Source organism: Oncorhynchus nerka, linkage group LG24 (assembly GCF_034236695.1).
Source record: "Oncorhynchus nerka isolate Pitt River linkage group LG24, Oner_Uvic_2.0, whole genome shotgun sequence".
Lineage (NCBI taxonomy): Eukaryota > Metazoa > Chordata > Actinopteri > Salmoniformes > Salmonidae > Oncorhynchus > Oncorhynchus nerka.
In genome coordinates this window covers 89118259-89134577 of record NC_088419.1, presented here as the reverse complement: position 1 = coordinate 89134577, position 16319 = coordinate 89118259, and the positions used below count along the sequence as shown (strand labels likewise).

General features: G+C 38.8%; 1 protein-coding gene across 1 annotated transcript in view; it reads left to right on the top strand.

Annotated features, from left to right (window-relative positions):
* Positions 1-141: 141 nt before the first annotated feature.
* babam1 (BRISC and BRCA1 A complex member 1) overlaps positions 142-16319 on the top strand; it is a 33859-nt gene continuing 17681 nt past the window's right edge. Inside the window, exons 1-7 of the mRNA XM_065009263.1 lie at positions 142-280; positions 1044-1475; positions 1731-1789; positions 2095-2215; positions 2383-2461; positions 2582-2606; positions 3053-3182. Coding sequence (XP_064865335.1) covers positions 1056-1475; positions 1731-1789; positions 2095-2215; positions 2383-2461; positions 2582-2606; positions 3053-3182 — 834 coding nt within the window. The 5' untranslated portion in view covers positions 142-280; positions 1044-1055. The remainder of the gene's footprint in view (positions 281-1043; positions 1476-1730; positions 1790-2094; positions 2216-2382; positions 2462-2581; positions 2607-3052; positions 3183-16319) is intronic.

Below are 16319 nucleotides of genomic sequence, written 5' to 3'. Positions count from 1 at the left end.
TAAAGGGGAAGTTACTTGTTTGCTGAAAATAAGTGGACCCATTGACATAATATTAGCAACAATGTATCTGATTACATACAGAATTATATGATTTTACAGGACATTTCATATTTGGACTACAATAACCTCAATTCCCCGCTGCCGGAATTCCTGATTGACAATCTTCCGGTCAGGAAGATGGCCGTACACAACAAATAGTTAGCGAAATTCGTTTTTTTTTTCATTCGTTTTCTTCGTTTTATAGACGTATAACCGAGGTATTTTCTGGAGAAAAAAAAATGTAAGTTGGCGTTTTAAAACTAACTATGTTTACGCATATCTATGCTTTAGTTTCGATGCTGAGATTGCTAACGTTAGCTAGCCAGCCAGCTGCCTGAGCCGGTGTCTTGTTTGTGTTCATTTACATTGCTAGTTCCAGGATTTAGCTAGCTGGTTTGCTAGCTATGGATTCATATTGATTCATCCCCTGTATGTGTTCAATATGCAGCCTCTCGCGCTGTTTTTGAGATTAGGCTCACATTTTGCCCTGTCCGGAGAAGTGAATCGTGAACTATTTGTGAAAAGTGAACTATGTGATTAACTGTTGCTGTCGAGAGGCTGGCTGCTGCCTCACTGACTGCCTGCTCCTGGTATCTTTTTATTTTATTTTCTGGAGGGATTAATTTGGCCCCCTGACAGCCGAGAGGATTTCTGAGACAGGGTTGTGGACGTCTAGACGAGAGGATGCGCCCTGGTTCCCGAAACTCGCACTAGGGATACAGGCCAAATATATCACCTCTCCCCCCAGCACCAAATCCAGTAGCAGGCTAGCCAATGCATCACACGGATTGATGTCTTAACAGGTTCCTTGGGACGTCACCCCATTGAAGTTTAAAACGATTAGAGTAGGGGTTGGGCTTTAGGGACATCTCAAGGATCCCGGAGAGCACTAATCCACACGGCTGCTTCACACGTGTCATTCATTGTGTCCATATCTTAAGCTCATCTGTTTCCATCAAATAACCTTTAAAATAAATTAATAACTGAAATATATATCCCCGCAGCAACCAGTATCCATGGAGACCCCACAGCCCGGCCCAGCAGACGGAGAGGAGCGATCTGTGGAGCTGCGGCCCAGAACACGCTCAAACCCGGAGGGTGCAGAGGACAGGCGCAGCAGCACTGGTAGCCTAGGCAACAGCAACCCCAGCACCCCGCAGCCCGCAGTGGGAAGCCGAGTGGAGGGAGAGGGGGAGGCCTCGACCAGCGACAGCCCTCCTAGCTCCACCACCACCACAGTCTCTGCCACCACAGCCCAGACCGTAGCACCTATTGTGGCAGCTACGGTCAATGTCATAGTAGGCCTGCCCACCCCCACGCCAGTGGCCAAGGACAGGCCCAAACCCACCCAGGCTCCTCCCCCTCTGACGCCCCCCATCCCTCCCACAGCAGAGTACCAGCTACGAGCACCCCGCGTCAACTGTCCAGAGAAAGTGGTGCGTGATCCTGTATTGGTGATGACTAGAAACGGAATGATATCAAGGGGATGTCATTGCGAGAGATATTGGGCTGATGAAGTTCACTCCTGGGATTTAGGCTAGATGTAAGGACGTGCGAAGGGATGTCATAGTGAGAGATATTGGGCTGATGAAGTTCACTCCTGGGATTTAGGCTAGATGTAAGGACGTGCAGGGATTGGCTCAGACCGTGTTGTTCTAAGATTGTAATCCTATATTATTTTATTATGACAGATCATCTGTTTGGATCTCTCTGAAGAGATGTCATCACAAAAACTGGAGTCCTTCAATGGGTGAGTTCTACTTCTGGTCTTGTTGGCATATTTTTTTATTTAACTAGGCAAGTCAGTTAAGAACAAATTCTTATTTACAATGACGGCCTAGGAACAGTGGGTTAACTACCTTGTTCAGGGGCAGAACGACAGATTTGTACCTTGTCAGCTCGGGGATTCGATCAAGCAACTTGCCAGGTTACTAGTCCAACACTTTAACCACTAGGCTACCCGCCGTCCCATATCTTTTATCTGCTTGACGACACGTGAAGTGGCCACTCTCTGACTATGTCCAAAGTTCTGAATCCTTTCCCCTCTCCCTTCAGATCCAAGACCAACGCTCTCAATATTTCCCAGAAGATGATTGAGATGTTTGTGAGAACAAAACACAAGATTGACAAGCGCCATGAGTTTGCCCTGGTGGTTGTTAATGATGATGCCTTGTGGGTGAGTGTTGTTGGCCCAGTCACTTTAAGTAAATGTATTTTTCCTGAAGGCCACGACCAAACCATTATTATTATGCTCAGTTATCACATGGTACTGTATTTGCAATTTGAGTCTAATTCCATTCCATCATTTCCGTATGCATGTGTGTGTTGCTCTCTCTCTCTTAGCTGTCAGGTTTCACCTCTGACCCCAGGGAGCTGTGCAGCTGTCTCTATGACCTGGACACCAACGTGTGTGAAACCTTCAGTATCCTTCCTTTGTCACAACAACAACAAGCCATTCAGCCTGTAGTGTAGTCTAGTGTGGTATTGTATTACTGTTGGGGCTAAACATCCTGGAAGTTGTCTCCTTAATATCCTTCACCAGATCTAGAGGATCTTCTTAGTGTTATGTAAGTTACATCACTTCCTCCTTTAATCACTTCTCTACTTTTCCCTTCTGCTGTGGTCGTAATGGTTGTCCTGTACCCTCTGCTGTGGTCGTAATGGTTGTCCTGTACCCTCTGCTGTGGTCGTAATGGTTGTCCTGTACCCTCTGCTGTGGTCGTAATGGTTGTCCTGTACCCTCTGCTGTGGCTGTAACTGTTGTCCTGTACCCTCTGCTGTGGTCGTAATGGTTGTCCTGTACCCTCTGCTGTGGTCGTAATGGTTGTCCTGTACCCTCTGCTGTGGTCGTAATGGTTGTCCTGTACCCTCTGCTGTGGTCGTAATGGTTGTCCTGTACCCTCTGCTGTGGTCGTAATGGTTGTCCTGTACCCTCTGCTGTGGTCGTAATGGTTGTCCTGTACCCTCTGCTGTGGTCGTAATGGTTGTCCTGTATCCTCTGCTGTCCTTGTAGCCGTCAGAAGATAGATCTTCCTCTCATGGACAACATCCAGACCATCCCCCCTCCGTTTGTAGTCAGGACTCTCCTCATCTACAGTAGACACGCTGGTCAGCTGCAGTTCAGCCCCTCAGACGCTGTCAATGTAAGGGACAATACTGGACCACCACTGTAACAACCTACTACTGTCTACTGTTAACTCTACTACTATACCACCACTATCAACCTACTACTGTCTACTGTTAACTCTACTACTATACCAACACTATCAACCTACTACTGTCTACTGTTAACTCTACTACTATACCACCACTATCAACCTACTACTGTCTACTGTTAACTCTACTACTATACCAACACTATCAACCTACTACTGTCTACTGTTAACTCTACTACTATACCAACACTATCAACCTACTACTGTCTACTGTTAACTCTACTACTATACCACCACTATCAACCTACTACTGTCTACTGTTAACTCTACTACTATACCACCACTATCAACCTACTACTGTCTACTGTTAACTCTACTACTATACCACCACTATCAACCTACTACTGTCTACTGTTAACTCTACTACTATACCACCACTATCAACCTACTACTGTCTACTGTTAACTCTACTACTATACCACCACTATCAACCTACTACTGTCTACTGTTAACTCTACTACTATACCAACACTATCAACCTACTACTGTCTACTGTTAACTCTACTACTATACCACCACTATCAACCTACTACTGTTAACTCTACTACTATACCAACACTATCAACCTACTACTGTCTACTGTTAACTCTACTACTATACCACCACTATCAACCTACTACTGTCTACTGTTAACTCTACTACTATACCAACACTATCAACCTACTACTGTCTACTGTTAACTCTACTACTATACCACCACTATCAACCTACTACTGTCTACTGTTAACTCTACTACTATACCAACACTATCAACCTACTACTGTCTACTGTTAACTCTACTACTATACCAACACTATCAACCTACTACTGTCTACTGTTAACTCTACTACTATACCACCACTATCAACCTACTACTGTCTACTGTTAACTCTACTACTATACCACCACTATCAACCTACTACTGTCTACTGTTAACTCTACTACTATACCAACACTATCAACCTATCAACCTACTACTGTTAACTCTACTACTATACCAACACTATCAACCTACTACTGTCTACTGTTAACTCTACTACTATACCACCACTATCAACCTACTACTGTCTACTGTTAACTCTACTACTATACCAACACTATCAACCTACTACTGTCTACTGTTAACTCTACTACTATACCAACACTATCAACCTACTACTGTTAACTCTACTACTATACCAACACTATCAACCTACTACTGTCTACTGTTAACTCTACTACTATACCACCACTATCAACCTACTACTGTCTACTGTTAACTCTACTACTATACCAACACTATCAACCTACTACTGTCTACTGTTAACTCTACTACTATACCAACACTATCAACCTACTACTGTCTACTGTTAACTCTACTACTATACCACCACTATCAACCTACTACTGTCTACTGTTAACTCTACTACTATACCACCACTATCAACCTACTACTGTCTACTGTTAACTCTACTACTATACGAACACTATCAACCTACTACTGTTAACTCTACTACTATACCAACACTATCAACCTACTACTGTCTACTGTTAACTCTACTACTATACCACCACTATCAACCTACTACTGTCTACTGTTAACTCTACTACTATACCAACACTATCAACCTACTACTGTCTACTGTTAACTCTACTACTATACCAACACTATCAACCTACTACTGTCTACTGTTAACTCTACTACTATACCAACACTATCAACCTACTACTGTTAACTCTACTACTATACCAACACTATCAACCTACTACTGTCTACTGTTAACTCTACTACTATACCACCACTATCAACCTACTACTGTCTACTGTTAACTCTACTACTATACCAACACTATCAACCTACTACTGTCTACTGTTAACTCTACTACTATACCAACACTATCAACCTACTACTGTCTACTGTTAACTCTACTAGTATACCAACACTATCAACCTACTACTGTCTACTGTTAACTCTACTACTATACCAACACTATCAACCTACTACTGTTAACTCTACTACTATACCAACACTATCAACCTACTACTGTCTACTGTTAACTCTACTACTATACCACCACTATCAACCTACTACTGTCTACTGTTAACTCTACTACTATACCAACACTATCAACCTACTACTGTCTACTGTTAACTCTACTACTATACCAACACTATCAACCTACTACTGTCTACTGTTAACTCTACTACTATACCAACACTATCAACCTACTACTGTCTACTGTTAACTCTACTACTATACCAACACTATCAACCTACTACTGTCTACTGTTAACTCTACTACTATACCAACACTATCAACCTACTACTGTTAACTCTACTAGTATACCAACACTATCAACCTACTACTGTCTACTGTTAACTCTACTACTATACCAACACTATCAACCTACTACTGTTAACTCTACTACTATACCAACACTATCAACCTACTACTGTCTACTGTTAACTCTACTACTATACCAACACTATCAACCTACTACTGTCTACTGTTAACTCTACTACTATACCAACACTATCAACCTACTACTGTTAACTCTACTACTATACCACCACTATCAACCTACTACTGTCTACTGTTAACTCTACTACTATACCACCACTATCAACCTACTACTGTCTACTGTTAACTCTACTACTATACCACCACTATCAACCTACTACTGTTAACTCTACTACTATACCAACACTATCAACCTACTACTGTCTACTGTTAACTCTACTACTATACCAACACTATCAACCTACTACTGTTAACTCTACTACTATACCAACACTATCAACCTACTACTGTCTACTGTTAACTCTACTACTATACCACCACTATCAACCTACTACTGTCTACTGTTAACTCTACTACTATACCACCACTATCAACCTACTACTGTTAACTCTACTACTATACCAACACTATCAACCTACTACTGTCTACTGTTAACTCTACTACTATACCACCACTATCAACCTACTACTGTCTACTGTTAACTCTACTACTATACCAACACTATCAACCTACTACTGTTAACTCTACTACTATACCAACACTATCAACCTACTACTGTCTACTGTTAACTCTACTACTATACCACCACTATCAACCTACTACTGTCTACTGTTAACTCTACTACTATACCACCACTATCAACCTACTACTGTCTACTGTTAACTCTACTACTATACCACCACTATCAACCTACTACTGTCTACTGTTAACTCTACTACTATACCACCACTATCAACCTACTACTGTCTACTGTTAACTCTACTACTATACCAACACTATCAACCTACTACTGTTAACTCTACTACTATACCAACACTATCAACCTACTACTGTCTACTGTTAACTCTACTACTATACCAACACTATCAACCTACTACTGTCTACTGTTAACTCTACTACTATACCAACACTATCAACCTACTACTGTCTACTGTTAACTCTACTACTATACCACCACTATCAACCTACTACTGTTAACTCTACTACTATACCAACACTATCAACCTACTACTGTCTACTGTTAACTCTACTACTATACCAACACTATCAACCTACTACTGTCTACTGTTAACTCTACTACTATACCAACACTATCAACCTACTACTGTCTACTGTTAACTCTACTACTATACCACCACTATCAACCTACTACTGTCTACTGTTAACTCTACTACTATACCAACACTATCAACCTACTACTGTCTACTGTTAACTCTACTACTATACCAACACTATCAACCTACTACTGTCTACTGTTAACTCTACTACTATACCACCACTATCAACCTACTACTGTTAACTCTACTACTATACCAACACTATCAACCTACTACTGTCTACTGTTAACTCTACTACTATACCAACACTATCAACCTACTACTGTTAACTCTACTAGTATACCAACACTATCAACCTACTACTGTCTACTGTTAACTCTACTACTATACCAACACTATCAACCTACTACTGTTAACTCTACTACTATACCAACACTATCAACCTACTACTGTCTACTGTTAACTCTACTACTATACCACCACTATCAACCTTCTACTGTTAACTCTACTACTATACCAACACTATCAACCTACTACTGTCTACTGTTAACTCTACTACTATACCAACACTATCAACCTACTACTGTCTACTGTTAACTCTACTACTATACCAACACTATCAACCTACTACTGTTAAACTCTACTACTATACCAACACTATCAACCTACTACTGTCTACTGTTAACTCTACTACTATACCACCACTATCAACCTACTACTGTCTACTGTTAACTCTACTACTATACCAACACTATCAACCTACTACTGTCTACTGTTAACTCTACTACTATACCAACACTATCAACCTACTACTGTCTACTGTTAACTCTACTACTATACCAACACTATCAACCTACTACTGTTAACTCTACTACTATACCAACACTATCAACCTACTACTGTCTACTGTTAACTCTACTACTATACCACCACTATCAACCTACTACTGTCTACTGTTAACTCTACTACTATACCAACACTATCAACCTACTACTGTCTACTGTTAACTCTACTACTATACCAACACTATCAACCTACTACTGTCTACTGTTAACTCTACTACTATACCACCACTATCAACCTACTACTGTCTACTGTTAACTCTACTACTATACCAACACTATCAACCTACTACTGTCTACTGTTAACTCTACTACTATACCAACACTATCAACCTACTACTGTTAACTCTACTACTATACCAACACTATCAACCTACTACTGTCTACTGTTAACTCTACTACTATACCACCACTATCAACCTACTACTGTCTACTGTTAACTCTACTACTATACCAACACTATCAACCTACTACTGTCTACTGTTAACTCTACTACTATACCAACACTATCAACCTACTACTGTCTACTGTTAACTCTACTAGTATACCAACACTATCAACCTACTACTGTCTACTGTTAACTCTACTACTATACCAACACTATCAACCTACTACTGTTAACTCTACTACTATACCACCACTATCAACCTACTACTGTCTACTGTTAACTCTACTACTATACCACCACTATCAACCTACTACTGTCTACTGTTAACTCTACTACTATACCAACACTATCAACCTACTACTGTCTACTGTTAACTCTACTACTATACCAACACTATCAACCTACTACTGTCTACTGTTAACTCTACTACTATACCAACACTATCAACCTACTACTGTCTACTGTTAACTCTACTACTATACCAACACTATCAACCTACTACTGTCTACTGTTAACTCTACTACTATACCAACACTATCAACCTACTACTGTTAACTCTACTAGTATACCAACACTATCAACCTACTACTGTCTACTGTTAACTCTACTACTATACCAACACTATCAACCTACTACTGTTAACTCTACTACTATACCAACACTATCAACCTACTACTGTCTACTGTTAACTCTACTACTATACCAACACTATCAACCTACTACTGTCTACTGTTAACTCTACTACTATACCAACACTATCAACCTACTACTGTTAACTCTACTACTATACCACCACTATCAACCTACTACTGTCTACTGTTAACTCTACTACTATACCACCACTATCAACCTACTACTGTCTACTGTTAACTCTACTACTATACCACCACTATCAACCTACTACTGTTAACTCTACTACTATACCAACACTATCAACCTACTACTGTCTACTGTTAACTCTACTACTATACCAACACTATCAACCTACTACTGTTAACTCTACTACTATACCAACACTATCAACCTACTACTGTCTACTGTTAACTCTACTACTATACCACCACTATCAACCTACTACTGTCTACTGTTAACTCTACTACTATACCACCACTATCAACCTACTACTGTTAACTCTACTACTATACCAACACTATCAACCTACTACTGTCTACTGTTAACTCTACTACTATACCACCACTATCAACCTACTACTGTCTACTGTTAACTCTACTACTATACCAACACTATCAACCTACTACTGTTAACTCTACTACTATACCAACACTATCAACCTACTACTGTCTACTGTTAACTCTACTACTATACCACCACTATCAACCTACTACTGTCTACTGTTAACTCTACTACTATACCACCACTATCAACCTACTACTGTCTACTGTTAACTCTACTACTATACCACCACTATCAACCTACTACTGTCTACTGTTAACTCTACTACTATACCACCACTATCAACCTACTACTGTCTACTGTTAACTCTACTACTATACCAACACTATCAACCTACTACTGTTAACTCTACTACTATACCACCACTATCAACCTACTACTGTCTACTGTTAACTCTACTACTATACCAACACTATCAACCTACTACTGTTAACTCTACTACTATACCAACACTATCAACCTACTACTGTTAACTCTACTACTATACCAACACTATCAACCTACTACTAACTCTACTACTTAACTCTACTACTATAACTTTCAACACTATCAACCTACTACTGTCTACTGTTAACTCTACTACTATACCAACACTATCAACCTACTACTGTCTACTGTTAACTCTACTACTATACCACCACTATCAACCTACTACTGTTAACTCTACTACTATACCAACACTATCAACCTACTACTGTCTACTGTTAACTCTACTACTATACCAACACTATCAACCTACTACTGTCTACTGTTAACTCTACTACTATACCAACACTATCAACCTACTACTGTCTACTGTTAACTCTACTACTATACCAACACTATCAACCTACTACTGTCTACTGTTAACTCTACTACTATACCAACACTATCAACCTACTACTGTTAACTCTACTACTATACCAACACTATCAACCTACTACTGTCTACTGTTAACTCTACTACTATACCAACACTATCAACCTACTACTGTTAACTCTACTAGTATACCAACACTATCAACCTACTACTGTTAACTCTACTACTATACCACCACTATCAACCTACTACTGTCTACTGTTAACTCTACTACTATACCAACACTATCAACCTACTACTGTCTACTGTTAACTCTACTACTATACCAACACTATCAACCTACTACTGTCTACTGTTAACTCTACTACTATACCAACACTATCAACCTACTACTGTCTACTGTTAACTCTACTACTATACCAACACTATCAACCTACTACTGTCTACTGTTAACTCTACTACTATACCACCACTATCAACCTACTACTGTCTACTGTTAACTCTACTACTATACCAACACTATCAACCTACTACTGTCTACTGTTAACTCTACTACTATACCACCACTATCAACCTACTACTGTCTACTGTTAACTCTACTACTATACCACCACTATCAACCTACTACTGTCTACTGTTAACTCTACTACTATACCAACACTATCAACCTACTACTGTCTACTGTTAACTCTACTACTATACCAACACTATCAACCTACTACTGTCTACTGTTAACTCTACTACTATACCAACACTATCAACCTACTACTGTCTACTGTTAACTCTACTACTATACCAACACTATCAACCTACTACTGTCTACTGTTAACTCTACTACTATACCACCACTATCAACCTACTACTGTTAACTCTACTACTATACCAACACTATCAACCTACTACTGTCTACTGTTAACTCTACTACTATACCAACACTATCAACCTACTACTGTTAACTCTACTAGTATACCAACACTATCAACCTACTACTGTCTACTGTTAACTCTACTACTATACCAACACTATCAACCTACTACTGTTAACTCTACTACTATACCAACACTATCAACCTACTACTGTCTACTGTTAACTCTACTACTATACCACCACTATCAACCTTCTACTGTTAACTCTACTACTATACCAACACTATCAACCTACTACTGTCTACTGTTAACTCTACTACTATACCAACACTATCAACCTACTACTGTCTACTGTTAACTCTACTACTATACCAACACTATCAACCTACTACTGTCTACTGTTAACTCTACTACTATACCAACACTATCAACCTACTACTGTTAACTCTACTAGTATACCAACACTATCAACCTACTACTGTCTACTGTTAACTCTACTACTATACCAACACTATCAACCTACTACTGTTAACTCTACTACTATACCAACACTATCAACCTACTACTGTCTACTGTTAACTCTACTACTATACCAACACTATCAACCTACTACTGTCTACTGTTAACTCTACTACTATACCAACACTATCAACCTACTACTGTCTACTGTTAACTCTACTACTATACCAACACTATCAACCTACTACTGTTAACTCTACTACTATACCACCACTATCAACCTACTACTGTCTACTGTTAACTCTACCACCACTACTATACCACCACTATCAACCTACTACTGTCTACTGTTAACTCTACTACTATACCAACACTATCAACCTACTACTGTCTACTGTTAACTCTACTACTATACCACCACTATCAACCTACTACTGTCTACTGTTAACTCTACTACTATACCACCACTATCAACCTACTACTGTCTACTGTTAACTCTACTACTATACCACCACTATCAACCTACTACTGTCTACTGTTAACTCTACTACTATACCACCACTATCAACCTACTACTGTTAACTCTACTACTATACCAACACTATCAACCTACTACTGTCTACTGTTAACTCTACTACTATACCACCACTATCAACCTACTACTGTCTACTGTTAACTCTACTACTATACCAACACTATCAACCTACTACTGTTAACTCTACTACTATACCAACACTATCAACCTACTACTGTCTACTGTTAACTCTACTACTATACCACCACTATCAACCTACTACTGTCTACTGTTAACTCTACTACTATACCACCACTATCAACCTACTACTGTCTACTGTTAACTCTACTACTATACCAACACTATCAACCTACTACTGTCTACTGTTAACTCTACTACTATACCAACACTATCAACCTACTACTGTCTACTGTTAACTCTACTACTATACCAACACTATCAACCTACTACTGTCTACTGTTAACTCTACTACTATACCAACACTATCAACCTACTACTGTTAACTCTACTACTATACCACCACTATCAACCTACTACTGTCTACTATCAACCTACTACTGTCTACTGTTAACTCTACTACTATACCAACACTATCAACCTACTACTGTCTACTGTTAACTCTACTACTATACCAACACTATCAACCTACTACTGTCTACTGTTAACTCTACTACTATACCACCACTATCAACCTACTACTGTTAACTCTACTACTATACCAACACTATCAACCTACTACTGTTAACTCTCTACTGTTAACTCTACTACTATACCACCACTATCAACCTACTACTGTCTACTGTTAACTCTACTACTATACCAACACTATCAACCTACTACTGTCTACTACTTAAACACCTCTCTACTACTATACCACCACTATCAACCTACTAACCTACTACTGTTAACTCTACTACTATACCAACACTATCAACCTACTACTGTCTACTGTTAACTCTACTACTATACCAACACTATCAACCTACTACTGTCTACTGTTAACTCTACTACTATACCACCACTATCAACCTACTACTGTCTACTGTTAACTCTACTACTATACCACCACTATCAACCTACTACTGTCTACTGTTAACTCTACTACTATACCAACACTATCAACCTACTACTGTCTACTGTTAACTCTACTACTATACCAACACTATCAACCTACTACTGTCTACTGTTAACTCTACTACTATACCACCACTATCAACCTACTACTGTCTACTGTTAACTCTACTACTATACCAACACTATCAACCTACTACTGTCTACTGTTAACTCTACTACTATACCAACACTATCAACCTACTACTGTCTACTGTTAACTCTACTACTATACCACCACTATCAACCTACTACTGTCTACTGTTAACTCTACTACTATACCAACACTATCAACCTACTACTGTCTACTGTTAACTCTACTACTATACCAACACTATCAACCTACTACTGTTAACTCTACTACTATACCAACACTATCAACCTACTACTGTCTACTGTTAACTCTACTACTATACCAACACTATCAACCTACTACTGTCTACTGTTAACTCTACTACTATACCAACACCTACTATCAACCTACTACTGTCTACTGTTAACTCTACTACTATACCAACACTATCAACCTACTACTGTCTACTGTTAACTCTACTACTATACCAACACTATCAACCTACTACTGTCTACTGTTAACTCTACTACTATACCAACACTATCAACCTACTACTGTTAACTCTACTACTATACCACCACTATCAACCTACTACTGTCTACTGTTAACTCTACTACTATACCACCACTATCAACCTACTACTGTCTACTGTTAACTCTACTACTATACCAACACTATCAACCTACTACTGTCTACTGTTAACTCTACTACTATACCAACACTATCAACCTACTACTGTCTACTGTTAACTCTACTACTATACCAACACTATCAACCTACTACTGTCTACTGTTAACTCTACTACTATACCAACACTATCAACCTACTGTTAACTCTACTGTCTACTGTTAACTCTACTACTATACCAACACTATCAACCTACTACTGTTAACTCTACTAGTATACCAACACTATCAACCTACTACTGTCTACTGTTAACTCTACTACTATACCAACACTATCAACCTACTACTGTCTACTGTTAACTCTACTACTATACCAACACTATCAACCTACTACTGTCTACTGTTAACTCTACTACTATACCACCACTATCAACCTACTACTGTCTACTGTTAACTCTACTACTATACCAACACTATCAACCTACTACTGTCTACTACTTAACTCTACTACTATACCAACACTATACCAACCTACTACTACTGTCTACTGTTAACTCTACTACTATACCAACACTATCAACCTACTACTGTCTACTGTTAACTCTACTACTATACCAACACTATCAACCTACTACTGTCTACTGTTAACTCTACTACTATACCAACACTATCAACCTACTACTGTCTACTGTTAACTCTACTACTATACCAACACTATCAACCTACTACTGTTAACTCTACTACTATACCAACACTATCAACCTACTACTGTCTACTGTTAACTCTACTACTATACCAACACTATCAACCTACTACTGTCTACTGTTAACTCTACTACTATACCAACACTATCAACCTACTACTGTCTACTGTTAACTCTACTACTATACCAACACTATCAACCTACTACTGTTAACTCTACTACTATACCACCACTATCAACCTACTACTGTCTACTGTTAACTCTACTACTATACCACCACTATCAACCTACTACTGTCTACTGTTAACTCTACTACTATACCAACACTATCAACCTACTACTGTCTACTGTTAACTCTACTACTATACCACCACTATCAACCTACTACTGTCTACTGTTAACTCTACTACTATACCACCACTATCAACCTACTACTGTCTACTGTTAACTCTACTACTATACCACCACTATCAACCTACTACTGTCTACTGTTAACTCTACTACTATACCACCACTATCAACCTACTACTGTTAACTCTACTACTATACCAACACTATCAACCTACTACTGTCTACTGTTAACTCTACTACTATACCACCACTATCAACCTACTACTGTCTACTGTTAACTCTACTACTATACCAACACTATCAACCTACTACTGTTAACTCTACTACTATACCAACACTATCAACCTACTACTGTCTACTGTTAACTCTACTACTATACCACCACTATCAACCTACTACTGTCTACTGTTAACTCTACTACTATACCACCACTATCAACCTACTACTGTTAACTCTACTACTATACCAACACTATCAACCTACTACTGTCTACTGTTAACTCTACTACTATACCACCACTATCAACCTACTACTGTCTACTGTTAACTCTACTACTATACCAACACTATCAACCTACTACTGTTAACTCTACTACTATACCAACACTATCAACCTACTACTGTCTACTGTTAACTCTACTACTATACCACCACTATCAACCTACTACTGTCTACTGTTAACTCTACTACTATACCAACACTATCAACCTACTACTGTTAACTACTACTTAACTCTACTACTATACCACCACTATCAACCTACTACTGTCTACTGTTAACTCTACTACTATACCAACACTATCAACCTACTACTGTCTACTGTTAACTCTACTACTATACCACCACTATCAACCTACTACTGTCTACTCTTAACTCTACTACTATACCAACACTATCAACCTACTACTGTCTACTGTTAACTCTACTACTATACCAACACTATCAACCTACTACTGTCTACTGTTAACTCTACTACTATACCACCACTATCAACCTACTACTGTCTACTGTTAACTCTACTACTATACCAACACTATCAACCTACTACTGTCTACTGTTAACTCTACTACTATACCAACACTATCAACCTACTACTGTCTACTGTTAACTCTACTACTATACCAACACTATCAACCTACTACTGTTAACTCTACTACTATACCACCACTATCAACCTACTACTGTCTACTGTTAACTCTACTACTATACCAACACTATCAACCTACTACTGTCTACTGTTAACTCTACTACTATACCAACACTATCAACCTACTACTGTCTACTGTTAACTCTACTACTATACCAACACTATCAACCTACTACTGTCTACTGTTAACTCTACTACTATACCACCACTATCAACCTACTACTGTCTACTGTTAACTCTACTACTATACCAACACTATCAACCTACTACTGTTAACTCTACTAGTATACCAACACTATCAACCTACTACTGTTAACTCTACTACTATACCACCACTATCAACCTACTACTGTTAACTCTACTACTATACCAACACTATCAACCTACTACTGTCTACTGTTAACTCTACTACTATACAAACACTATCAACCTACTAC